The following is a 23,751-nucleotide window of genomic DNA, read 5'->3' as shown; positions in this document are numbered from 1 at the left end:
CAACTTTTGACTTTGAGAACGCTTTCACTTTTCTCTTTGTTGAAACCTTTTCCTCTCAAACTGCCGGCTTCACTCCGCTTGCAAGATCTTTCCTTTTGCCGAGTTTCACCGATCTGCTAGCCTGTTGGAAATCTTTAGGCCGGTGATCGTCCCATCTCTGCGAGATCTTGGAGGTCGACTTGCCCTGCCTCCGCGGAAATTATGAGTACGTGATTATTTTTAATCTGTTTCTCTATATGTATGGCTTGATCATTACTTTGGGTTGGTGATGGATACGGTGACGGAACATGGAACATGAAGTTCGGCGCTTGTTATGCTTCCTTACTTCAGCAGGGCAGTCTAGTTATACCAAAGTAAGCAGGAATTAGATAGATCTGCCCGCAGAAGAGGATTGAAATGATGCTTTTTCAAATATTTTTCCTTTTGTTTCTTTGTCTGACTAAGCAGGTCCAAGTGGGAATTGAACCTATGTCTTGAAGATGCAGAGTTCTATGATATTGGAACTGAACCTATCCTCACCATCGGAAAGGGAAACTTCGGCACTGCATCAAGCGTGCTCGTGCCGGTACTAATTGCATTCCTGGTCCAATATTCCTGCATATTCAGTCTGCTCGATGTTTATCCATAGAAACTATAAATCTCGAAGGTTTGATTTTAACTTTAATTTTAACTTTAACTCAACACACTACACAACAAAAACACACGTTTTCCAAGTCAAATTTATAACTACATCTCATTTGTCCTTTTCCGCAATCAAAATCAAAATCAAAATCAAAATCAAAGTAACTTTAACTCTGAATCCAAACGGCCCTTTAATTGTCCAAAGCTGAAGAATGTGGTGGGGCATCAATTGCTTCCTCGTCTCCAAAATCTACAGTGGATTCAAATTTGGAAGGCCACCAATATGGAGGAGATAATAGTAATGCCATCCCCTCAACCATTTCCCGCAGCCACGTCCGCCCTCCTCCTTCCTTCTCTTACAGGAATTGAGGTTGACGGATGTCATAAGATGAAGAGGGTGCTAACTCTTTGAGTTATTCACGCTCCTCCCCAACCTCAACGGCATCCGTGTTTATGATTGTGTACAGATGGAGGAGATAATAGCAATGCCACCACAACTTCCACCCACGTCCACCCTGCAGTTTCTTCTTTTTGAATATATAAATGTCCGCAGCTGTCATAAGTTGAAGAGGGTGCTAACTTTTGAGTTATTCACGCTCCTCCCCAACCTCAACTCTATTGAGGTTTATGATTGTGAACAGACGGAGGAGATAATAGCAATGCCACCACAACTTCCAGCCACGTCCACCCTGCAGTTTGGTCTTCTTACAGAAATAAGAGTCGACATATGTCATAAGATGAAGAGGGTGCTAACTCTTGAGTTATTCATGCTCCTCCCCAAACTCCAAAAAATCACTGTTATGCATTGTAAACAGATGAAGGAAGTGATAGGCCACGGATTAGAGAACGGAGGAGGAGCCATGGTTGGAAACAACACCACCGGCAGCTTGTTATTGTCCCCCTCTGAATCATCCGCTCACCAATCGAGGACAAGGCAGCTGACCTTAATATTGAACGGCCTCGAGGAACTTGAGAGCATATGCAGTTGGACTGGACTTCGGGATCTCATACATGTCATTGAAATAGGAGACTGTCCGATGCTTAAGAGGATTGAAATGCTAGATGGAATAATCGCTTCTCCTCCCCCTTCTCTTAAGGAGATAACACTACGTGGAGATGGAGATGGAGAATGGTGGGAATCTCTGGAGTGGGCCTACCCTGAGGCCAAGACTGCCCTACTACCTTATGTCTTCATCATATCCGGTGTGGGATACGGCAAAATCCCTATCCAGGAATGGCGTTGTAGTCGGCAGTTTTAACGGGGCCTAACAGGATAATAATGATACACGTCAAGGTAGCTATTTTTGTAAGAGAGGGAATGAATTGATATAGAAAACTGGCTTCCTGGCCGACCGTCTGCACATGGCGCGCAAGTTGCTGTGATTGTTTCGGTCAGGATTTTTGTGTTTGAGAAAAACAATACCATTAATAAATAACACTATGTTATTCTCTGCAGGGAGGTGGATTCATTCAAGTCGAACAACGAGTAGCATTGCATCATCATCAGATTGCCTATTTAGGTGAGAACTCATGTCCTGACCCTTCCATCATCCATCTTTTATTTGATTTTGGCAGTTAGATGTGGTGATTTTCATTTTTCATGTCTTCTGCAATCATCAATGGCTCATCTGATGCTTTATTGTCTGTACCGAGCACGAGCAGGAATGCCGATATTTTCGTATGTTTGTGTACCATTTTAGTATGTTATGAAGTACACAATAGTGCCGATGCATATATATATGACAATATAGTATTGAACAATCTAACTATTTCAGGTTTTGTTCGCGAGTCATCACGCCACTATCGTTCGCTAACCAAAATCTGAAATTCTGGAGTCTGATTCTTAAAACTTTCTGCTGCTGGGAGATTTCTGGATCGCGGATAGATTGAAGAATTGGAGGACGTCTTGTACGGCACAAGTCAATAGGGTTCCCGAATTCCTTTTGGTTTTTAATAATATCATCAAAAAAATTATTATTGCCAAAGTAGATTTTTTGATATATCTTGTGATACAGTACCACGTGGTATGCCCATTACCCCAACGCCCCGAAAAATTGAGATACTTTGTACTTTTTTTTTCTTTTGGCTAGATGGAATACTTTGTGCCTTTATCTGTGCTTCGTGCGGGTAATATTGCACAGATAAACCATTTTTATTATTCTCAATTTTATAAATATTTAATTAATTTAAATAACAGGTAATGTTTAAATAATCTTTAAGCATATATTCCTCAAAATATGGAAAACCCTCTATATGTGATAAAATAGGTTCTCTTTTGTGAAAAATTGTATGTGATAATATAATTAATATCAAACACCTTGTGCAGACTATTTCTTTAAACTACCGAAATATTTCATGTACAACTGTATAAACAATAACAGTTTATATTTACTATTAAATTATATAGTTACCTAATTAAAATATTCGCAATCTTATAAGACAACAATTATTATTAACAGTGGAAACTCTAGTTTATTATTAGGAAACTACATACTGATACTATACCTTAAAATTTTTTAGAAAACTACAAAATATCAAATGCGGGTATGGTGACATGAGAGGGTTTAGAATTTTAATGATATAACAATATAAGAGAAGTGGATTTTAATTTTGATGAAGTGACATCGTAGACGCCAGCTCTAGGATTTGATATTAGATATATATATATGTGTGTATGTAGATACCAACTAGAACTCAAATACCAATGCCAGCCAGGTTCGCGACCCCAGCCATGGGGTTCGGAGACCTAGGCGTGGCTTGGGGCCTGAACTGCTCAGAGGGCTTCAAGCCTCCATGAGCCCCCCGAGCTAGATTTGGCTCATGCATGAGGCCGGATTTGGTTTCACTGGCTCGAGGACAGCGGGGAGGGTGTCGTAGTTTTTACCAAAGGTGGAAATCCGGCGGAGAAAGCAGTGGAAGCGGCAACAAGGAGGTTGCACAAAATGTAAATAGGGAAAACAACAAAGGACATTTGTGACTTTCGGTCTTTATTACATATATCAGATTTGATCCAAATTGTGAAACTAAGCTCCAACCAGTCCAATTAAGCATTGGCGAAAATGGTCTAGCTACATTCTCCTGGACATATGTTTCGGTAGACGCATTACAGCCTGCCTTTATTAAGAAGGCAAAATACATCGACGTTCTCCATACAAGAAAACCAAAAGTATTCTTTTTGATCGAATGGCAATGATATTGAGAACAAATGATCAGCAAACCAAATCAGATTGGCATGTAACAAAACAATGGAGATCCATCAGTAAAATTTCCCAGTATTCATTACCAAGACCATGGGAAATACATTTGAGAAAAAAAAAAAAAGAGGTGATACAAATAGCTGTATAACTCCTAACTGATGTTCGATACAGCAAGTACTCGTCCTTCTCTTTCCATTAAAATGCAGTAAACTACCCACTGGGAAAATCATTTACATATTTGGCACCAACTCTCGACAGTTCTCAGTAAGCGCGGTTCTCGTCCAATGCTGTTTGTGTATAAGCATTTCATACCACACTGAATGCTGATTGTATTGTGGAAGAAACCCGGGATGCGATTGTCTGCTGGGCGAATGCCTGAATCTGCTTCTTGGCATCTGAAAGTATAGAACACCAGACGTTCATCAACAACAGCTCAGGCCCATCACAACTAAGGGAAACATAAGAGTTTGCCATTGAAACCACAGGAATAATAACATGTGTGTCGTTCAATACTAGTATATTAGCTAGCAAACACAAGCTTAGGTAGTGTAATTTAAAGGCACAACCAGCATAACTACTAGAGATATGGTTTATCAGAGTTTGAGGTTGATATAACAAATAAAATGATAGTAAAAGGCCAGAAAGAATTTAGGCTGTTTAATAGTGAAGGAATAGGATCCAAATGACAGCGCACCTTTCTTGCATTTTGTAAAGCCAACTATATTTGCAACGCTGAGGGTCAAGCACACTCCAACAACGAGGAGATAATCGGCTTGAAACCTTATGAGGGAAAATATTCCGAGCACAGTCCATGCAGCCGCCTATGAAACAAGAGTTCCTTTAGGCAAGAGAAGTGGAAAAAAATGCAAAGTTGAAAAAGGCGATATCCAACATGTGCAGGAACTGCTATATTTTAGTCCGTAAAACAACCATTACAGCTTGAGGATATCAGCTTCGGTCGGAAGATCCATTCAGAGATCTAGAAGGATGCACGCATGCTTACCGTAAGGTAAAGAGTCCACCAGAATAGCCAAGAATCCTTCTTGTTCATCCGGGCCAATGACTAGTACCGAGTAAAGAAATATGTTATAAAGAGAGTAGAAAGAAAAGTAGACCAATTGATCTAATTATGCTTCTTAAGTAAGCAATTATAAGCTAGAGCCCACAGATGATTAAGCTAACCTCTTGGTCAAGGCACTCAAATCTCCAGACACTCTCACCGAGGTCATTTATCTCATTCCACCACCTCAAACCCACCAGTATACGCCCACTCACATTCTTGACGACCCAGAAATCAAGAGCAGCGAGAAGAACAGTCACCACAAAAATGATAACAAAGTTATCAATGAAAAGGGCTGATAGTATGTAAAATGCCAGCCCCGCAGCCTGCCAAGGCAAGAAGTCACAAATTTTAATACGTGATTGGCTATATGAAGAATTGCAATGCAGCAGAAACTGTAAACCAATGGTTTACCTTAAACAGGATGTGAAAGAAACATGTCTTCGGGTTGGCATAGTTTTCCTGTACAGGCTGCACAAAATGGAAAATTATAACATATAGGAGCAAATGATAAGAAAAGCAGAAGCACTATGAAATGAAAATTTAAGCAGTGCAGACGTGATTTCTTCGTACAACTATTTAATGAAAACTTCAAGGCCACATATAAAGCCCCTAAAGCTTCCTGAAGTGGTAAAACAATTACGAGAACTATAAAATCCATCTGCAAGTCTTCTTTCACAAACATATCAATCACGGGCAAAAATACTATGGTTTCGATCTTTATGTTTAGCTGAACAAAATGCATGCCGTCTTATGCTGGAAGAGTTATTCAAGATCATTTTTCCCCCATATTTAACACGTTTCTAAATCAATCTATTGGATGACAAAGCCCATAAGACGAACTAAACGATTTGAAAAACCGACGTAGTTCCCAAACTTCAACTCAATCAGATCAAGACATCTAGTTCCCACATCAATAGACTAAGCATTATCATAAAGGATCTCTAGCTTTACTGGTCTCTACTGAATATAGCTGGAACTAATATCTTCTTTTGCCTCTATATTAGCACAGAAACTTCCAATTCTCTGTTGTCTAGCCCTATCATCGAAATTACACAGAATGCAAGCGCACTACTTCAGCACCTACCAACAGCTACCCCCTACACGCCGATCTCCTAATCACCCAAGCCAAGCTCAAACAAAACTCGCAGCTCAGACCAATCAAAACCACGCAAAGTCGCAATACAAATGCGTGACGCGACAAGATCGATTTTCCGCGGCATCAAGAGGCAAAAACAACAAATTGTGGCGAACAGGGGAATGCGGAACGAATCAAACTCACCTGGTTCGGATCCATTTCACGAGACGCGGCAGCCGATAGGGGCTATTCAGAGGACGAAACCGCCTCGAATAGAAGAATTCTCTCGGCAACAAACGATCTCTCGCTGGGAGGAAGATGAATTTCGTCGAACAGAATTCCCTCTGCGGATTTGTGCTCTCGCCTTGAATCCTCAGCTCGCAGATCTGCGGAAGAAGATGGTGATGGTGTTTCTTTTTTTTTCCACTAATACCCCCATATTTTTTAATAATTACTATCAAGTCCCTGATTCGCCTTTAGTTTCGCAAACGAAGACCGAGCTGCTCTATGGGCCAATGGGGCGAGGCCTCAATGTTTTGGTCCGGGCCCGATTGAGCAGCCGACGTTCAGGCCGAAATGATTGATCAACCCAGTATCTAAACCTACTAGAGGCGACGTAATCGCGCTTCGCGCGAAAACCATACATAAAGAACAATGAAAAATCAAAACAGGTATTAGAAGACTCTATATTATTTTTTTCTCAAATTACCTTTAGTTAGGTCATGCAAGATTATTTCAGTCCAAGAATAATACAATTTTATTAAAAAAGAATGAGAAAACAAAAAATGGAGAAACGGAAGTTGGGAAGCATTGAATTAAAGCACTAATTAAAAAGAGTGTGTAGTGTAATGACATATACTCTCGTTTATGAATTAAGAAGTTCTAAGTTCGATTTAATGAAACTATATATACCCTTAATTTAATTTTTCATTTTTTATTAGATTTATGGATATTCCTTGTAATAGAAAAGAAAAATAAAAACCATTAAAAGATTTAGTGGGGAAGGGGGGAAGAATATGTAGAGAGAAAAAATAGCAGTTTCGTTTTAGGTAGTAATATGTTAGCTCAGTTGAACTACGTTGACTGTGCTGTATTTCTTTTTATTTTTCTTTTCTAACAGGGGATAGATGGAAGGCGGTAAATATAGGAACGTGAGAATTCCATTAATGAAAATCGAATTAAGATTTTAAATAGACTACTATGACACTGTATCAAAATACATTTCTTTCACGTTGGTCATGCTGTTTACGTTTAGAGCTATTGAATAACTGGGTAATATTCGGACAATCTAATGCAACAAAACAAAGCTAATTGACGAGGTCTCCGAGCAGGAGATAAAATCTGTAAATGAATCATATGTGAGGAAGAACCAATACACTTTTCATATCAGCAAAAGTCGTGGCATATTACTCACTTGATTATTACTCATTCATACGATTGTCGCAACTTATTAATACTTCCTCGCCCACGTAATGAAGTAGAATATTGAAAAGATGATTTATCCGACCTATATATTAAAGGAACGGCACATTAATTCAGAATCTGCTTTTTGATAATTTTAATAACTAAGGAGGAATATAGTGTCTTTTTCTTTGTCCCCCGCCCATTATATTATATTAGTAATGGCAAGCGGATGATCGCGAATAGGAATCAAATGGAATTAATGGTTCGCATTGATCAAAGAGTCTTGGCCGGACCCAAATGACGCTGCTTTTGCTCCTAGTGATGCATTATATATATATATATATATATACACACTCACACACACATATATATAAATTATTATAGGTAGTGATGTATTATATATATTGAGTGGTCAGTATCCATTTGACGATATTCCGTTATAAGCTACATACTGAAGGTCGCAGGGCTTGCAGTTATAATCCTTGTGTGTATATATATATACTGAAGAGCATATGGTTATAATCTAACACCATCCATGCGTCAGTGGATACTCCAGCTCCAATCAAGCCGATCAATTATCTCTCCTGCGAAAGGTATGTTAGAGTTCGTTTTCTACCAATTATCCTCGCACAAAACTGTTTACATCGCTCGTTAAACATTGCACTGCAGGGATAGTTTGATTAATGATGATCACTTTTAGAAATTAATCTCAAACACTGTGCCTAGATTCTATGAGAGATCACATTGAAAACTATCTCAAAGGGAGAAAAGGCTTCAAATTTTCATCTTGCTGATATTGGATTCCTGTTTGCCCTTCGATATCTTAATGTACATTATGATATTGGTATTGATCCTAACTTATCATTGGATTGATATTATGTAGCGAACGAATTCTTCTAATTATAATAACGATAATAAATAAATAAATAAGTAAAAGGAAATGCAGGGCATGAACTGATTTACTCACGTGGCAAACTTATATTTGAATGCCTTGACATGCTCTATCTTCAAGTGCTTCAAAGCAGGGTGAAAAAAGTTCACAGGCATCAGAATTTTAAGAAACTCATGCACATATTATGAGAATGCACATGCTACCACATTCTGTAGTTAATATACATTCATTATACAATTCAAGATCAACAAAGCAACATTAAAAAGCGAGGAGACTAATCTAAATTGAGGAATATAAGATAAGAGTATTATACTTTTGCGTGCAGTTCATGATACGGGGAGAGAGTCTGAGTTGGAGTTTTTTATAATTAATTTTTAGTAATTGCAGAAACGGTTACAAAACTCCCGTTTCCTAGAGAATGTAGTGAGCTAAAAGGACACTTAACAAAATGCATCTAAAATTTCCAAAATGCTGACGTGGCAAACTCTCATTTATCGGACGGAAGCCTCTCATTGCTCGAGTCTTGAAGAGCCAGCATTAATATAATATAAATAGATGCGCACGGCAAACTCCTTTGGCATACAGATATCGCTCATTCAATTGCTTTTTTCATGTTCGCAGGCACGTGTCGGGATGGCTCAGATCGCGATGGTATCGGCGCAGATAGAGATCAAGTCTCGTGCAGATGTGTTTTACCGGTGCATGAAGGGCGCTTTGCCACAGCTACCAAAGCTCGCACCGGAGCTCATCAAAGAATTCAAGTTCCTGCAGGGAAATGAGGTCCGGGATGGCACCGTGGTCTGGTACAAATATGCCATCAACGGTAAGTAGTGAAGACACAATATAAGGATCTCTTGAATGAGTCGAGCATATCAATTGACGAGTAATTCTGACAAAATATATTTGGTATGTCTTTCGTGTGGTTATCTAGGGAGTACAATGATGATAACTGATAGGCTCGAAGTGGACGAGTTGAGCAAGTCGCTTAACTTCGCCGTGCTGGAGGGGGATGTCCTGAAGGAGTACAACAGTATCAAGTTTAAATTTCAGGTGAACAGCGGGCACGTTAAGGCAACCGTCGAGTTTGAGAAGGCAAGTGAGAGTTCCCCCAATCCAGATAGCTACATCGGCTTGTTCGCGATGACGATCAATGCACTCGATGCTTACATCTGCCGTGCTTGATTTAATATGACGTGTGTACATCATGCATAATGCTATAATAAACAGAAGCCATATCACTGAGACATCCACAGCTTCAATCATATAAGCTTATGCGGAAAAAGTTCAGATTCTCATAGTGAGATTATCCGTTCTCTTTTAAATTTTCTGTTTTAATTTTCTTGTATTAGATTAATTATCTTCCTTATAATCGGAAAATATTATGATGATGATAATAATATGGGAATTGATGTGTGATTTTCATTGTGGAACAGTTCAAAGTCAACCATATGCAATATTCATTTTCTTTTTTCTTTTTTTTTTTGAGTAATGTTTCTCAACATCTAGGGTAGGCAATACTTGCCTCCAAACTTTAAAAATTTCTACCGTATCCCCCGACCTTTATTAAAAAGTTTACCCCTTTCGATCCATTTTCCTACCAAAACAAATCACATGCATGACACTTGACACTTCCGATGAGTAAAAGAGTAATTTGATTTGATTTAAAATACCATAACAAAATAAATTTTAAAAAAATATACATAGGAGATTGGCGGGTGAGGAGGCCCTCACCAACTACCGCACTTGGCAAGCTCAAACCCACCATCGAATCAGTCGCTTGAGACCTCTCGAATCGGACATGGGGCTGCCCCCATCAACCACCCCACCAGCTGACAGAGTTAGCCCATGAGATTTGAGCTAATCGGCGACCTCAATTTGGGGGTGAGATGGCCAAGCGAGGGCGCCCACCCCATCCTTCGATCTCATCAATCATCTCTTATGTTATTTTTTCTTTTTAATTTTTTGATAGTTATAATTTTATAATTTTTTGATCAAATCGAATTACTCTTTTGTGCCTTAAAAGTATCATGGGCCACCCATTTATAGACAAAAATGGGTAAAGTGCTGATTTTTCATAAAGATAGGGGGCTCCATGCAAATTTTCAAAGGTTAAGGACAAACATTAGTTAATCCCAAGGTCGGGGGACCAAAGTGCTTTTTGTTTTTTCCCTAAAGAATTTACTTCTCATTGAAGGACTTAATTGCTACATGCAATTACCAATTGGAGCAACAAGGACCTACCAAGAGCAAGACCTAATTGGCGCAAGCAGAAATCTAATTGTTGCTAAAAAAAACTAATGATCATCAATTATAATATATAAATGCTAAAGCAGCGCATATGAGAGACCGTTTTTTTAAAATCCTCAGCTTGTGGTTAGTTGTTCTTTAGGTTGTTCGGAGAATTTAACTTTTAATTGGGAGATTAATGTATTGGACTTTCTGATTAAATAAATATTTTCATTTTTTAATCATAGAGAAGACTGTGATTTTGGTCTCTGAAAGATCATATTGCCATGGTTTTGGTCTCTCAAAGATATTTGCCATGGTTTTTGTCCCTCAATCTCCATTTCATCTATTGTTTTAGTCATGTCATCGTCTGCATGTGTAAAATTTGACGAAAATATATGGCGTATGAGCTGCACGTAACTCGGTTAAACCCCCTAACAAATTGGCTTGAACGACGTCGTTATCTTCCTTGCCTGCTTACCTACCCTAAGACCGAACTGGTTCAGCCATTCTAACCAAATACCTGCAGGTATGTGTTTCATCCTTCCATAAAGGACTCTTATAAAATAATCGATGAGGATTTGCAATGGTCTTCGAGATCATTCGACGTCCTCTTTGTCCACAATAACAAATAATCGACCCAGCTCTGGAGATGCTCGAATTGCAATTGGAGTGGCATCTCATGCTCGATTTGCGATCTTTATTCATCTCTTCCTCTGCAATCGAATTATAATTGGAGTGACAATTGATTAAGGCTCATTTCCCTCACTTGGAACTTCTTCATTCCTCTGCAATTGAACTGTAATTTACTATGACCAGCCTCAAACTTCTTCTTTCTTCTGCAATTGATCTGTAATTAGAGTGGCAAGGTTGGGGTTTCAATTTGGGGGTGCCAATTCGCAATTAGGGATTCAAATTGGGGATTTCGGGTAAAAGGCAATTGCAGGGGTTTTCTGGTAATAGAAGAAGGCAGCAAACAGCACCGTTTTTAGGTTGGGTGGGGGGGATGGGTGAACAACGTTGTTCTCCGTCGCAATTAAAAAATTCACATTTTAACAGAGTTATATCCATATTAACTGCCACATGAGATTTCCATTACGGTTTGCCCATGCAGATGACGGCATGACTAAAACATTAGACGGAATGGAAATTGAGGGACGAAAAACATGGCAAATATCTTTGAGGGACCAAAACCATGACAATTGTGATCTTTTATGGACCAAAACCACAATCTTCTCTTAATCATATTCAACTAACTTCATATATATTATGTATTATTTGTATGTATTGAAACATAATTATCGGCCTTCTCGAAAAATTAAAAGTCTTCTCGATTATCCATAATAATTCATCGAGATACAAAATACTTTTTTTTAATTCAACCTACGTATCCTATTAATATTGGACATAAAAATTCATTTTACATATATCTTCTATTTTGTTTTAGTTTTTTCTAGACCTTTATTCTTACATGATATCTGATTTTTACACATCTTCTATTTGTTTCTCTCTAAAATTGATTTACTATAATATATATATATATATATATAAATAATTTGTTCGCATTTTTATAACAATAGAATAAGTACTTACTTATTATCTTGCGCTCACAGTTTATAATGATAAATTTACTCGGTGCAAATTCATCTAAAGTGATAAATATACTCGATACATACATCTTTTATTTCTATTTATTTGCATCATATGTGTTTATTATCTTAATTTGGTTGTAAGAGTATTGATAAAATGTTACCACGCAATGCGCAGAGATCGCGTAATTGGGTATAAAAAAAATTAAATTGATGCAACATTCATCAATCGTGTAATTAAGTGATAACTTGTTGAAAGTAAAGAGTCATGAAAAAGGTTGCGAGGTTATTACTAATTGTAATAACTAGTCATCTCAAAATATATAGAGCTTATCAGAAGTCATTATAATCTAGTTCGATTAGTATTAACATTTTGAAAATAGGAAACTATTACAAAACGTGTTGAAATTATCACAACTAGGATAACTAGTTATCACAAAATGAATAGGAGTTATCATATGTCATGATAATTAAATTCAATTAGTGATAACTTGTTGAAGATGGAGTTTCACAAAATGCGCCAAAGTTATCGCATCTAGTGATATTTATCACAAAATATATTAAAGTTATTATCGTGATAATATTTAATTAGTGATAACTTGTTAAAAATGGGAAGTTACTAGCAAATATACTGAAGTTATTGCACCTAGTGAGATAAATAGTTATCCCAAAATGTATAGAGATTATAGCAAGTTATGACAACTAAATTACATTGGTTTAAGTTGTTGAAAATAGGGAGTTATTACAAAATGTACGAAGTTGTCACAACTAGTAATAACCAGTTAACACGAAATGTGTAGAGGTCATCACAAGTCATAATAAGGTTGGATTTAGTAAATTTTCTTGTCGGTTAGAACATCAGTTCCCTAGATGGATTTAGTAATAACCAGTTAACAGTTATCGGTTGGATTTAGAATATCATATATATAATTTTTTTTATCACAATTAGTGCCAACTTATTATAGCCAAATATACTAAGATTATTATAAATTGTAAATTTCGATAACTTGATCAAAAAAATCAAGTTGCCGAATAATCTTTAACAAATTTAAAATACTTTGAAAAACTTAATATTGGAATTAAAAAATAATATTAGGATAACTAAACTTCAATAAATTTCCAGAAAATATAAAAATTGAAATTATTACGTAACAAAATTAACATATCTTGAACTAAAGAACATAACAAGAACCAAGAAATGGAACTATGACATAATTTAGAATAATGAGGAATTTCAAGAAACATAGAAAAATTAGAAAATCTCAATATAATTAAAGATATCTTCAGTTTTAAAACCTGAAAACATAGAATCAGAATTATCATGTAATTAAAGTTATTCTTGTTTTAAATTAATCGAAACCCATTAAGTTTTCATATATCTGAGTGAACACCAAATGATGGCCAAAAAAATTACTTTTTACTTTAAAAAAATTTTAAAAGTGGTAAATATTATTCTTTTTTGCCATAATGATTAAAAATTAATTTAATTTTAGAATTATCATGTACTTTTACTTTTACTTTTAATTTTATTTTCAAAATTTCCTTAAATTTATTTATTTAACAAAAGAAAAGGAAAAAAAAAAGAGAGATAGATAACGAAAAGGTTTGCATAGAAGTCAATAGGCAGACCATTACTGGCCATCACCTTGTAACCGAGGTCACTGGTGCCATCAGAGGCTGCCAACGACATCACCTGAGACGGCGGAGGTCAACATTAGGCCTAGACCACCCCAATTTGCCTTTCCCTCTCTTTTTAAAGTCCGAAGGGGAGGGAAGTTGTCCAGGCTGTCCTGATAACGATGATGCTAGTTGACGGCATCCACAGTCATGGTGAGGTCAATCGCCACTTCACAGGCCCCCACCGCTTCGTATGTCTCTTTCTCTTTGTTGCACGCAAGCTCTACTTGGTGTTGGTGGCTTGCGATGGCTGTCGAGCTCCTCATAGCCCCTTTGAGTTTGTTCTCCTTTTTATGTGTTCTTTTTTTTTTTTTTCAATTTTTAAGAAAAGCAAATAATAATTGAAAAAATTCAAGTTTGGAGAGTTTTACCATTTAGTGGACCAATCCAGCTCGACTGGATTGGTCGGGGTCTAATTGAACTTCTGAATATTATGGCTCACACCCAAAAATAACATTTGAAAAACATTTTTTAAAAAAAATTCACCAGTTGCCTAAATGGATGGCCCAGATCAAGTGCCCTCATATATGACGGTGCAAGTGGATAAATGTTCTTTCTTGATTAATGAACTTTTACATGTAAAATTAAAATGCATTAAAATGGATTAAATTTGGAAAATGCAGCCATCATTCAAATATTTATTATCTGCTAAATATAATTAATAACATAATAAAGCATATTTGTTATCTTTTATTTATTGAATATATAAATTAACGTCATATTCTCCTAAAAAATTAAATTCAAAATCTATAATATTTTATTTTCGGTAAATTATATAATAACAAATAATTATCTCACCTGATCCTCACACTCTCAGTTTCTTTTTCACATCTCAAAAGGATTATAATACTAGGCGAAATATTCAAAGTTCGAAGTGGAAAATATATAATATATCACATATATTACTATGCATTTCTATTATTTTTAAATCTTTTTGAGGGAACCTTATATGATATGAAGGTAATTTATCATATGAATTACTAGATGAGACGAGTATGATAACTATAAGTTGGTTAAGAATAAAAGTAGTAAGAACATATCATACAGATAAATTTTTGAAAGTACTTTTAAATATAATAAAACTAATTTCAACTTTTCTAGGTTAAGTTAGACATGTTATAATCTTATGTAATAAAATGATCTTTCTTTGTTTGCATATCATCTCCTCGTGGTAATTTAAGCATATATGTTCTAATATATTCCGAGAGTTTAACAAAAGATTAGTTATCCATTATTGATCACCCATCTCCATGGATCACACCGTATATATAGAATCCAAATCTATTGCTTGAGTAACTGTGTTAAATTCATAAGGAATTAACCTATTCTCGGATTCGACCAAACCTCCAAAATTTAAGATAAAAACTTCATATTAATGACTGATCAAAAGGCCCATGGAAACAAGCGGGGGTGGGCAATCCAACTAGTAAATAATGAAAAGTGGTTCCATCTTGATCTGGCCCTCTCGATCCCAAGTCATAGTTGAGGTCACTGCAGCAGGCTTTTTCTCACGTGGTTCATGTTGTATATATTTAGGTCCTTAAATCACCGCGTACATAGTAGGACCATCAAATGCAACAAAATAAAGCTAATTGACGTGGTCTCCTATAGAAGAAAATTGTAAATGATCATATGTGAGGAAGAATCAATACACTTGTTAAAAATCAGTAAAAGTCATGGCATAGTACTCCCACGATTAACACTTAATTATACTTTGGCCGCAATTTATGGTAGTTCCTCGCATCACGTAATGAGGTGGATCAATAAAAAAAATTTCCAGCCTAATGACCACACAGTAATTAGGAATCTGCTTTCTAATAATTTCGATAATTAAAGAGGAATATCTTATCTTTTACTTTGTCTTCCAACCAACCATTATATTAGCAGGACCGTGACGAAGAATCAAATGAAATTAATAACCACTGATCATTCAAGAGCTTGCATTATACTAGTAGTGCATTATTGAGTGAGTGGTCACAGCATCAACTTGATAATATTCGGTCGTACGCTACTTACAGACGGTTGCAGCGCTTGCCGTTATCCTCCATGTATATATATCACGGCCATTTCCTCACTCATACCATTTCCTCACTCATACATATCGCTCACTCAATTGCTTTCTGTGTTCTCAAGTGCGTATCAAGATGGCTCAAGTGTCTATGGTCTCAGCGCAGGTAGAGATCAAGTCTCGTGCCGATTTGTTTTGCGAGTTCATGAAGGACGATTTATCCAACCTCCCGCAACTCTTACCAGAGACCATCAAGTTCTTGGAGGGAAATGAGGTCCGGAATGGCCTTGTGGTCTGGTACAAGGATAAATCGAGTTGGGTGATGTCAGCTGTTTTTTTTGGGTGATGTCAGCCTTTTTGTTTGGGGGCATGATGATGTCAGCCTTTTGGTCTGGTACGCATCGAATATTCTCTCGGAGCGTATGTATATAATTCCCACACCTCGCCGCATTTTCTTCAATCAACGCCCACCCTCCCCCTCTCACTCTCTCTCTCTCTCTCTCTCTCCCCCTTCCGTATCTCAAGCTCATTGTCTTTGCTCTGATTCGATTCAGGGAGACCAATCAGAAAAAGTAATGGGGAATGGAGCTGAGGTGACAAAGCCAAATCGGAAGCCGAAAGCAAGGCTTCCCCCGTTGAGAGGCCAGATCAAAGTCAGGATCTTTAAGCTCTTCTCTAAGGAACTCCGACGCCTCTTTCTCTGTTCGTCTCCGGTGGCGGCTCCGGCTCTGAGGGAGAACTCACCTCGCAGTCGCAGTTGCAGCTCCAAAGAGGGCTCTGTGTCCACGCTTCCGAACAGATAACGATCGTTGGACCCACTTCGAAAATCCGGGCCAGTCTGGAACCATTTTTAGTTGCTTTCAGTTACTTTAACGTTTGCTAGTAGAGTTAAAACCAGAGTGTCCTTTTTTCTTGTTTGATGTCTTTTTTCATGTCGAAGTAGAAGCGGATTCAAGATTGTCAAGTCGTCCACGGAGAAACGAAATAAACTGAAGGTTTTTGGCGGGCGGATGGGAACTTCCATATGATCAACTGGGTCGGCAGCTGGGGAGTTCGCAGAGAATCATGGGTGAGAAAACAGAGGGAGGGAGGATCTTTCAAATTCAGAGATTTCAGTTAATGTGACCTTTTGGGATCAGATTATCCTTGATTTATCTTTTGTGTGGTAATTTAGGGACTATAATGACGTCAACCGAAAAGATCGAAGCGAATGACGCGAGAAAGTCGCTAAACTGCAGCATGGTGGAGGGAGATATCCTAAAGGAGTATACTAGTATAAAGTTCATATTACAGGTATGTAGTGGGTACGTTAAGGTAATCACCGAGTTTAAGAAGGCAAGGGAGAATTCACCCTAATCCTGATGGCTACGTCAACTTGATCTCGGCGGCTGTGAGGAAACTCGATGCTTACATATGCCCTGCTTTATATAATATGATGTACCATGTACGTACGTCATGGAATATTAATACTGTAATTGTTGCAATAAATCTAATAGTAAACACGTTAGTATACGTATCGCCTCAAGTAATATAGAGTAAATAAGAGTATTGTCCCACAAAGACTGATATAGACTTCTCTAAGTACCAAAGCCATCACATTATCCAAACAATTGAATTTTTGAAAGGCGGTTTAAACTAAATCTAACAACTAAACTAAAACAACAAAATAAAAACGAGTGAAATCAATGGAGATGAACCAAGGACTATCAATTTTCCTAGTACTTCATACAGAATCGATCCTTCTATCTCTATTCTATCAAATTCATGAATTATTAACCTAAGGTTCTATTATCGTTCTACGTCTCTTTCGAGTGCCACAGAAACATATTCCATGTATTGAATTAACTACTTTAATCCCAGGTAATTAATAAGCGGAAACCCATTGATCATCAATGCTAATTGACTACTTAAGATGATCGGGTATATTCCTATTTCTCACACAAATTAGTCGGTTTTTCAAGTCAAACTAAACTTAGGTTATCTTATCCACAACCTAACCTAGAATCCTTTTCCAAGCTCATCCAGATTTCCTAATTAAACTAATTGGTTCAGGCAATTAATCGCATTAAGAACAAGATATAATAAACAATTCAATCGAATTCAATGGATATAGAGAAAAGAATTCACAATTCTATATAAAAGTACTAGATTCCGTTGAAGCTTAGATAAAGGAGTTTAGCTCATGATCGTAACACTAAACATAAAATCCCTAGAAGAAAATATAAACATGATAACAAGGATTGGAAGAAAAACGAGAAAAAATGACGTCGTCGGTTCTCCAACTTGAGCCACGGCCGTCACGATCTCAATCTCCACCTCCTCTTGCTCCCAGAGGTCATGTTCTCTTCCTCTCCTCTGTGTGAAGGAACATTCATCACTCTTTGTCTAGGTTAAACATCCAAAAAGGCCGTCCCTGGAATCCCTGAAAATCTCACTTCATGAAAAGATATTATTTCCTAATTTAAACCACCTAAATAGGATTCTTTTATCTCTAAATATATTATGACTATATAATTACAAATAGTTAAACATCTTCTCCTCTTACTTTTTTTTTATTTTTTAACTGATTAATTAGAAGTATAATAAAATAAAATAAAATAAAAAATCTAATGCCCGTTGTGTGGGCTGTAGTACTAAACTAGGGCAATGCTTGCGAGAGGGAGCAAACAACCATCCTGATATAATTATGTTTTCATGATAATTTATTGTATAATGAATACAACAGAATAAATTAAAAAACAAAATAACCAACATGAATTAGTTAAAGCGGCTCGGCAATTATTTTTCAAATAAGGTCTCAGATTTGAGTATTGTAAATTGAGAAAATTCATGATTAGAAAAATTTTATCCCCTTAGCGAGCCAATCGAGCTTGAACTGGATTAAGCGGCACTCATTGATCATCGGATACCGGGAGCACATTGAAAAAAATGACATAGTAGACAAACTTATGAGTGCTTGCTGCATAATCATATGATAATTTAGAAGTCATCATAAATAATACTAAGCGGAAGAAAGGAAATGAAAATAGTAATATAAATATGTCACAAAAAGTAGTTCTTAGATTAAGTGATAATATGATATTCATATGAGACATTTTTTGGCTAATACTATGCTATTAAAATTAACTTAGTTATTAATGATTTATTAAAAGATATCTTGGATATTGAAAATTAGAAAAAGTCAAGAAATCATATTTTTCTATTTCTTACGCGTTCTGTAATAATCATCTTCTGCATATTTACAACTATAACTACTTCTTTAAAGGTATGACTCTTTTTTTTGGGCATATGAGCCGATTTGAGGGCCTATGAGCCTAATCTGTTTAGGCTTACGTGCCTTGTAGTGTTTTCAACTTGATCATGACAAATAAAATATCATGACTAAAAAAATAACATATAAAAAAAAGAGAATTTTATATAAAAAGAATATATCTATAAATTTACATAAAAAGAATTTTTAATTTTAATCATTTAATTATTTAACCCTTTAGATAAAATCTATTACTTGTATATAAAAAAGGAAGCTCCCCTAATGTGTTTTCACGTTCGTTCGTGCGTTTTCACATATGTGGGGGTTTCGGTGCTAAACTAATTGGCCAAATCCGTCTTCTCTATTTCTGGTGGCCATCTATCGTCTACAAACTGCTCGATCAAACGCTTGTCACACCTTCATGTTGCCAGTCGATAGATTTTCGCAACAAACAGGTCAGATTTTGCACAATTGGCTATGAACTTGGTTGTTGTTTGATTCTCCTTTCTGCCCGAGGTCACTTTTTCGTTTTCTTAGTGGTTTATTTATGGAATAAATAGTTTAGCTTGGTGTAATTTTTTCCAGAGCGAATGGATCTTTTTGCTACATTGCAAAAAATCCTTCTTATTTCTTCTAGGAAGAGAAGAATTATTCACCTGCTCTGTTTCATTTTCCTTTTGAAGTTTTAAGTTCTATATATGTTGTCCAAATGCATTGATTTTGTACCGGACCGGCATTATTGATGTTAGTTTGCCTTATATATAAGCAGGTGCTTCGCCCTGCTCAAATCTCCAATCATTTTCAATGCCATGGCAAGAGGTAAGTAGTTCTGTCTTTCTGTGGTATCATAGGAATACATAACAACTGTCAATAAATTGCCGCTAATAGTTGACTTCTTCTGTTAGCAAAAAATGATTTTAGCTCGATACAGTCGCTGTGAAACCTGTCACCTCGTCCAAAAGGCAGCTAACAAAAACCGGTTTTCTCCCTCGCCTTGCAGATGCCCACTGTGTTCCCCACCTGGTTGATGCTACAATGCATCAATTATTCTGCGTGATTGACTTTTCTCGCTTTTTAGCCTCGTTACTTGCCTATCTTGTCCGATACATAACCTGTTTCTAATGTCTAAATATTTATGGGACCTTGAGAGGCGCTTATAGCTGATTAAGCCTTTTTGTTTTAGCGTTGAACATTGCTTATTCAGGCTCAGCTTTTCTTCCTTGTGCCTGTTCTTTCGTATCTATAATTGCATATTTCGGTACTTTTCACATCTATTCTTACAGTTTGCATTGTTTCATATCTTTTTTTTTTTTGCCCTATACCTTTACCTTCTCTTCTAAATAGGCCAGGTTCTATGTGTTCATGGCCGTCTACAAATATAACAAGCATATTGCTAAGTTTACCCTGTGGTCTTTATCTCTTTTTGGCTGGTCTACTTCTTGGTAAGTTGATGGAACAATAAGGACTGCTGTTATAGACAAAGAGGAACAAAGGTTGCATATGGCATATTAACAGTATTATTTGATATTTAGATCTTCTAGCACATGGTATCTCATCCTTTATTATTTGCTCTCCTGGTTCCTCACAGATTCCCTACTAACAATGTAATAGACTTACACATAGAGGAAAGCCCATAACTTATTTTATTATGGACAGATTGACCGCCTTTGTGCTGTTCTATTTCTGACTCTTTTCCATCAACACCTTAATCTTTTAACGGTAGACTTGTTTCCTGTTTCTAGGATTGCTTTCTTATTTGTACCATTGCCTTGACATTTTGCCATCAATTTTCTCAGCTTGTTTCAGGAAAATTCCCCGATGAGAGAGGAGGGGAAGCAAGAGTAGTCGGATGTTCTAATAATCTGTGAAGTGATAAACAGGCCAAGAATGCGAGCCCAAGCTTTAAAGGGCACCAACCTGGTCAGACGGGTGAATTGGACCACTTTGGCAGTTGCAAGGTCCGGGGCAACATGGGCCTAATGATGTACCCATCTCAGACTCACGATCAATGTGAAGAAGAACACAAATTATATACGGGAAGAAAGAACAAAGAGGCCTTCATTCTAACTCCCCAGAAAACTTAATCATTCATTATAAGGGCTTTAGATTTCCTTGTATGTCTGGCAAGTGCTCTGACTGGTTCATCGTTCTTGTTTTCTGGTTTTAGTATCGCGTTATTAAGGGCTATGCTGGTTTGGTAGGATCAATCTTATTGGTAATGATCTTAGGTGCAAGCAAGCCTCAAAAACAGAGACTCTGTGAATAGGCGTTTGGGTTCATTGATGTGTGGCGGTACTAGAAGATTGAACTGCAGAGAATGATTGCTATTTCACTGTTTTATTTTTCATGTTTGCAACTTATTGATCATTTTCTACATGTAGGTATACAAGGATGGGAATAAAGAGATCCACTTGGATTGCCCATTGCCGAGATTGATGGTGGAAATGCATTTTGATGGTTAAGAGAACGAAGCATGAAAGGCGAGGGTCGATTTGAAGCCCCAAAAATTATTGGGGAAGAGATTCTTTCAACACTCCTATCAACAGTGGCTAATACTACATTACGTTATTCACAAATATTCCGAGTTAATGTCAAATTTTTAGGGGTTGTCTGAGAGGTCCTTTGCTGGTGGAAGTTATAAAGCTATTGATTAGCCCAACCTGTCCGTTCAATGCTCTTTTGATCCAATTTAGGATCAAAATTTATTTGCATCATTGCTAAACTTCCAAATTGTTTTGGTATACAAGAATTGAGGATTGTAGTGGATCATGTCTTTGAATTGTATTGGCAGAATAAGGATATTGTTTTGCATTACTACTATAACTTTAGAGAATTATGTGTTTATTGGACCCACGCTACATAGTAAGTAACACCTTAGTCCATTCTGAGTTGGATATATGAATAATTTATTGTACTATATTCAGAAAATAGAACAAGCACAAACAAGGCATGTGCAAGGGTGAAGTGCCGTAGCGGTGCTGCAGGATTGATAATTTTTCTGTCAATAATATCGTAATCATAATAATCCAATACTCGATATAATACATAACTTCTCTATACAAATATTAGAGTTACAATCATGAACTCATAATTGTTAGCAAAATTTTAGACTTCTTTCAAAATATTTTAATTAATGTATATTACTTACAAAGCAAATATCTCTTTATATTTTGCTCAACTTCTATTTTCAATAGTTAGAAATCAAATTCTTTATTTTATTAGGTCGCTTTGCTAAAATGATAATTATAAGGATATTGAAATATAAGAAATAACTCATTTAATATTGTTAATAAGAAGGAAAATAATTATAATGTTAGGACTTGTTATATAACTAGAAAAGTGGTGTAGAAAATTTATCAATGATACCACAGTTATAATATGATTAGTCAACGGAATAACTATCATATGCACTTCTCCCTGCCCTTCTCCTCTGACGGAGGCAAACATCAAAGGGCCAAAATGACAAGATAGCATCAACGAACGATTCTGACCAACACCAACCGGTCAAAATCACAATTTCTTCAAAAGCCTCTCTCAACAACAATTTATCTTCTTTCTTTCGGGTTTCTTTATTTTTTCAAGAAGTGTAAAGGATAGAGATACTTCCCAACCGGAAAGCAAAGTTCCCACTGAAGGAAAGAGACACTAAGCAACCAGAAAGCGAGCTCTAATCAAGCCAAATCGAGTGAAGGTCGACTAACCTCGAAGAAGACAAACAAGACTGTCGTTTGCTCTTGTCGATTTCAGTACAAGTGAGTAAACGACAATACCCTATCAGAGCCTCTCCAATCCGCAATCGTGAAGAACAGAGGCAGGAAATCCCTAATTTTGATTGCAGATGGGGGAGGGAGGTGATGATGGTGACGACGTCGTTCGGTGGGGCCGGGGGAGAGGAACGACGTCGTCGTTTCGTTGGGGCAAGGGAGTGGGGCGAGGACGGCGTCGTTTTGGGCAGGTAACCTTTTTATTATTATTTATAAACGGTCGCTTTTTGAATGAGAACAAACGACATCTCTCCTGAGCAAGTGCCACGTTAATCGGAGCTGTTTGTCCACTAGATGCCACATAAGCGTCCGTGTTATTTTTTCCGTAACGACACTAATGGAATTTTGATGGTGGTAGCAAAACGTTATGGATTCTGATATTTGAATGATCGTTTTGTTCGAAAAATTATTTCAGGTAGTAATTTATTAGTTTTAAAATCTTTCAATGACCATTTTATTAGTTTTCTCTTAAAAATATATATATAATGCTCCATAAAATTATGCAAGAGAGTACTCTTTATTGAACAATTTGTACTGCTTGCGCCATCAAATTTACCTTTCTCATAGGTTTACAAGGTGGTCACGCGTGGACCGTAAAAATACATGGGCAAAAATCGCACACTCTTCATTATAAAAAAAATGTATAATTAGAAAAATTAAATGAAAAAAAGGACTATACTTGAAGGGCCCTCATGAAGAGAGACCTGTTTTAATCTATCGTATAAGAACAACAGTAACAGCAAAAATAAATTTTCAAAAAGATAAAATAAAAGGGGAATTTCCTAAAAAAATTGATTGATGCCTTCTGTTTTTTGGGAATTAATCATGATAAGATGCGCGCGTTGCACATGCAACGCACGTGCCATTACACTAGTTTACTTTAAAATTGTGGGATTGAAGGATAAAAGATAAAGGTGTGTGGATTAAATTTTAGTTTGTACTTATATTTGAAATAAGAAGAAAATCTTCCTTATTTCAATCTTCC

At 36.7% G+C, this 23,751-nt stretch overlaps 3 protein-coding genes and 2 long non-coding RNA genes across 5 annotated transcripts; 4 read left to right on the top strand and 1 right to left on the bottom strand.

Annotated features, from left to right (window-relative positions):
* The first annotated feature begins 294 nt into the window (after window positions 1-294).
* LOC116214351 (disease resistance protein At4g27190-like) lies at window positions 295-2,806 on the top strand. The gene is made up of 5 exons (XM_031549771.1): window positions 295-353; window positions 448-565; window positions 1,089-1,915; window positions 2,078-2,141; window positions 2,397-2,806. Exons 1-3 carry the CDS (start codon window positions 295-297, stop codon window positions 1,878-1,880), a joined length of 969 nt encoding a protein of 322 aa, XP_031405631.1. The 3' UTR covers window positions 1,881-1,915; window positions 2,078-2,141; window positions 2,397-2,806.
* A 1,021-nt stretch (window positions 2,807-3,827) lies between these two features.
* LOC116212693 (Golgi apparatus membrane protein-like protein ECHIDNA) lies at window positions 3,828-6,358 on the bottom strand. The gene is made up of 6 exons (XM_031547336.1): window positions 6,161-6,358; window positions 5,293-5,349; window positions 5,001-5,204; window positions 4,822-4,881; window positions 4,513-4,639; window positions 3,828-4,213 (listed from the first exon to the last, which is right to left on the bottom strand). Exons 1-6 carry the CDS (start codon window positions 6,173-6,175, stop codon window positions 4,125-4,127), a joined length of 552 nt encoding a protein of 183 aa, XP_031403196.1. The 5' UTR covers window positions 6,176-6,358; the 3' UTR covers window positions 3,828-4,124.
* A 1,442-nt stretch (window positions 6,359-7,800) lies between these two features.
* LOC116214858 (MLP-like protein 34) lies at window positions 7,801-9,682 on the top strand. The gene is made up of 3 exons (XM_031550337.1): window positions 7,801-7,953; window positions 8,874-9,075; window positions 9,184-9,682. Exons 2-3 carry the CDS (start codon window positions 8,886-8,888, stop codon window positions 9,432-9,434), a joined length of 441 nt encoding a protein of 146 aa, XP_031406197.1. The 5' UTR covers window positions 7,801-7,953; window positions 8,874-8,885; the 3' UTR covers window positions 9,435-9,682.
* A 6,235-nt stretch (window positions 9,683-15,917) lies between these two features.
* On the top strand, window positions 15,918-17,303 carry LOC116215097. The gene is made up of 3 exons (XR_004158405.1): window positions 15,918-16,146; window positions 16,307-16,821; window positions 16,927-17,303. It is a non-coding gene; the product is annotated as an uncharacterized LOC116215097 (long non-coding RNA).
* A 1,972-nt stretch (window positions 17,304-19,275) lies between these two features.
* Window positions 19,276-21,661, top strand: LOC116215038. Its single transcript, XR_004158399.1, has 2 exons — window positions 19,276-19,457; window positions 19,772-21,661. It is a non-coding gene; the product is annotated as an uncharacterized LOC116215038 (long non-coding RNA).
* Window positions 21,662-23,751: the final 2,090 nt, after the last annotated feature.

The sequence above is a fragment of the Punica granatum genome, chromosome 7, assembly GCF_007655135.1.
Source record: "Punica granatum isolate Tunisia-2019 chromosome 7, ASM765513v2, whole genome shotgun sequence".
Lineage (NCBI taxonomy): Eukaryota > Viridiplantae > Streptophyta > Magnoliopsida > Myrtales > Lythraceae > Punica > Punica granatum.
This window is presented reverse-complemented; position numbering and strand designations above follow the sequence as displayed.

Coding starts and splice junctions, on each gene's coding strand:
- LOC116214351 (XM_031549771.1), top strand. CDS start 295: ATGAAGTTCGGCGCTTGTTATGCTTCCTTACTTCAGCAGGGCAGTCTA. Junction 354..447: donor GGCAGTCTAGTTATACCAAA/GTAAGCAGGAAT, acceptor CTGACTAAGCAG/GTCCAAGTGGGAATTGAACC. Junction 566..1,088: donor CATCAAGCGTGCTCGTGCCG/GTACTAATTGCA, acceptor GATTGTGTACAG/ATGGAGGAGATAATAGCAAT.
- LOC116212693 (XM_031547336.1), bottom strand. Junction 4,640..4,821: donor GGTGGACTCTTTACCTTACG/GTAAGCATGCGT, acceptor CTTGTTTCATAG/GCGGCTGCATGGACTGTGCT. Junction 4,214..4,512: donor CTTTACAAAATGCAAGAAAG/GTGCGCTGTCAT, acceptor CTATACTTTCAG/ATGCCAAGAAGCAGATTCAG.
- LOC116214858 (XM_031550337.1), top strand. CDS start 8,886: ATGGCTCAGATCGCGATGGTATCGGCGCAGATAGAGATCAAGTCTCGT. Junction 9,076..9,183: donor GTACAAATATGCCATCAACG/GTAAGTAGTGAA, acceptor GTGGTTATCTAG/GGAGTACAATGATGATAACT.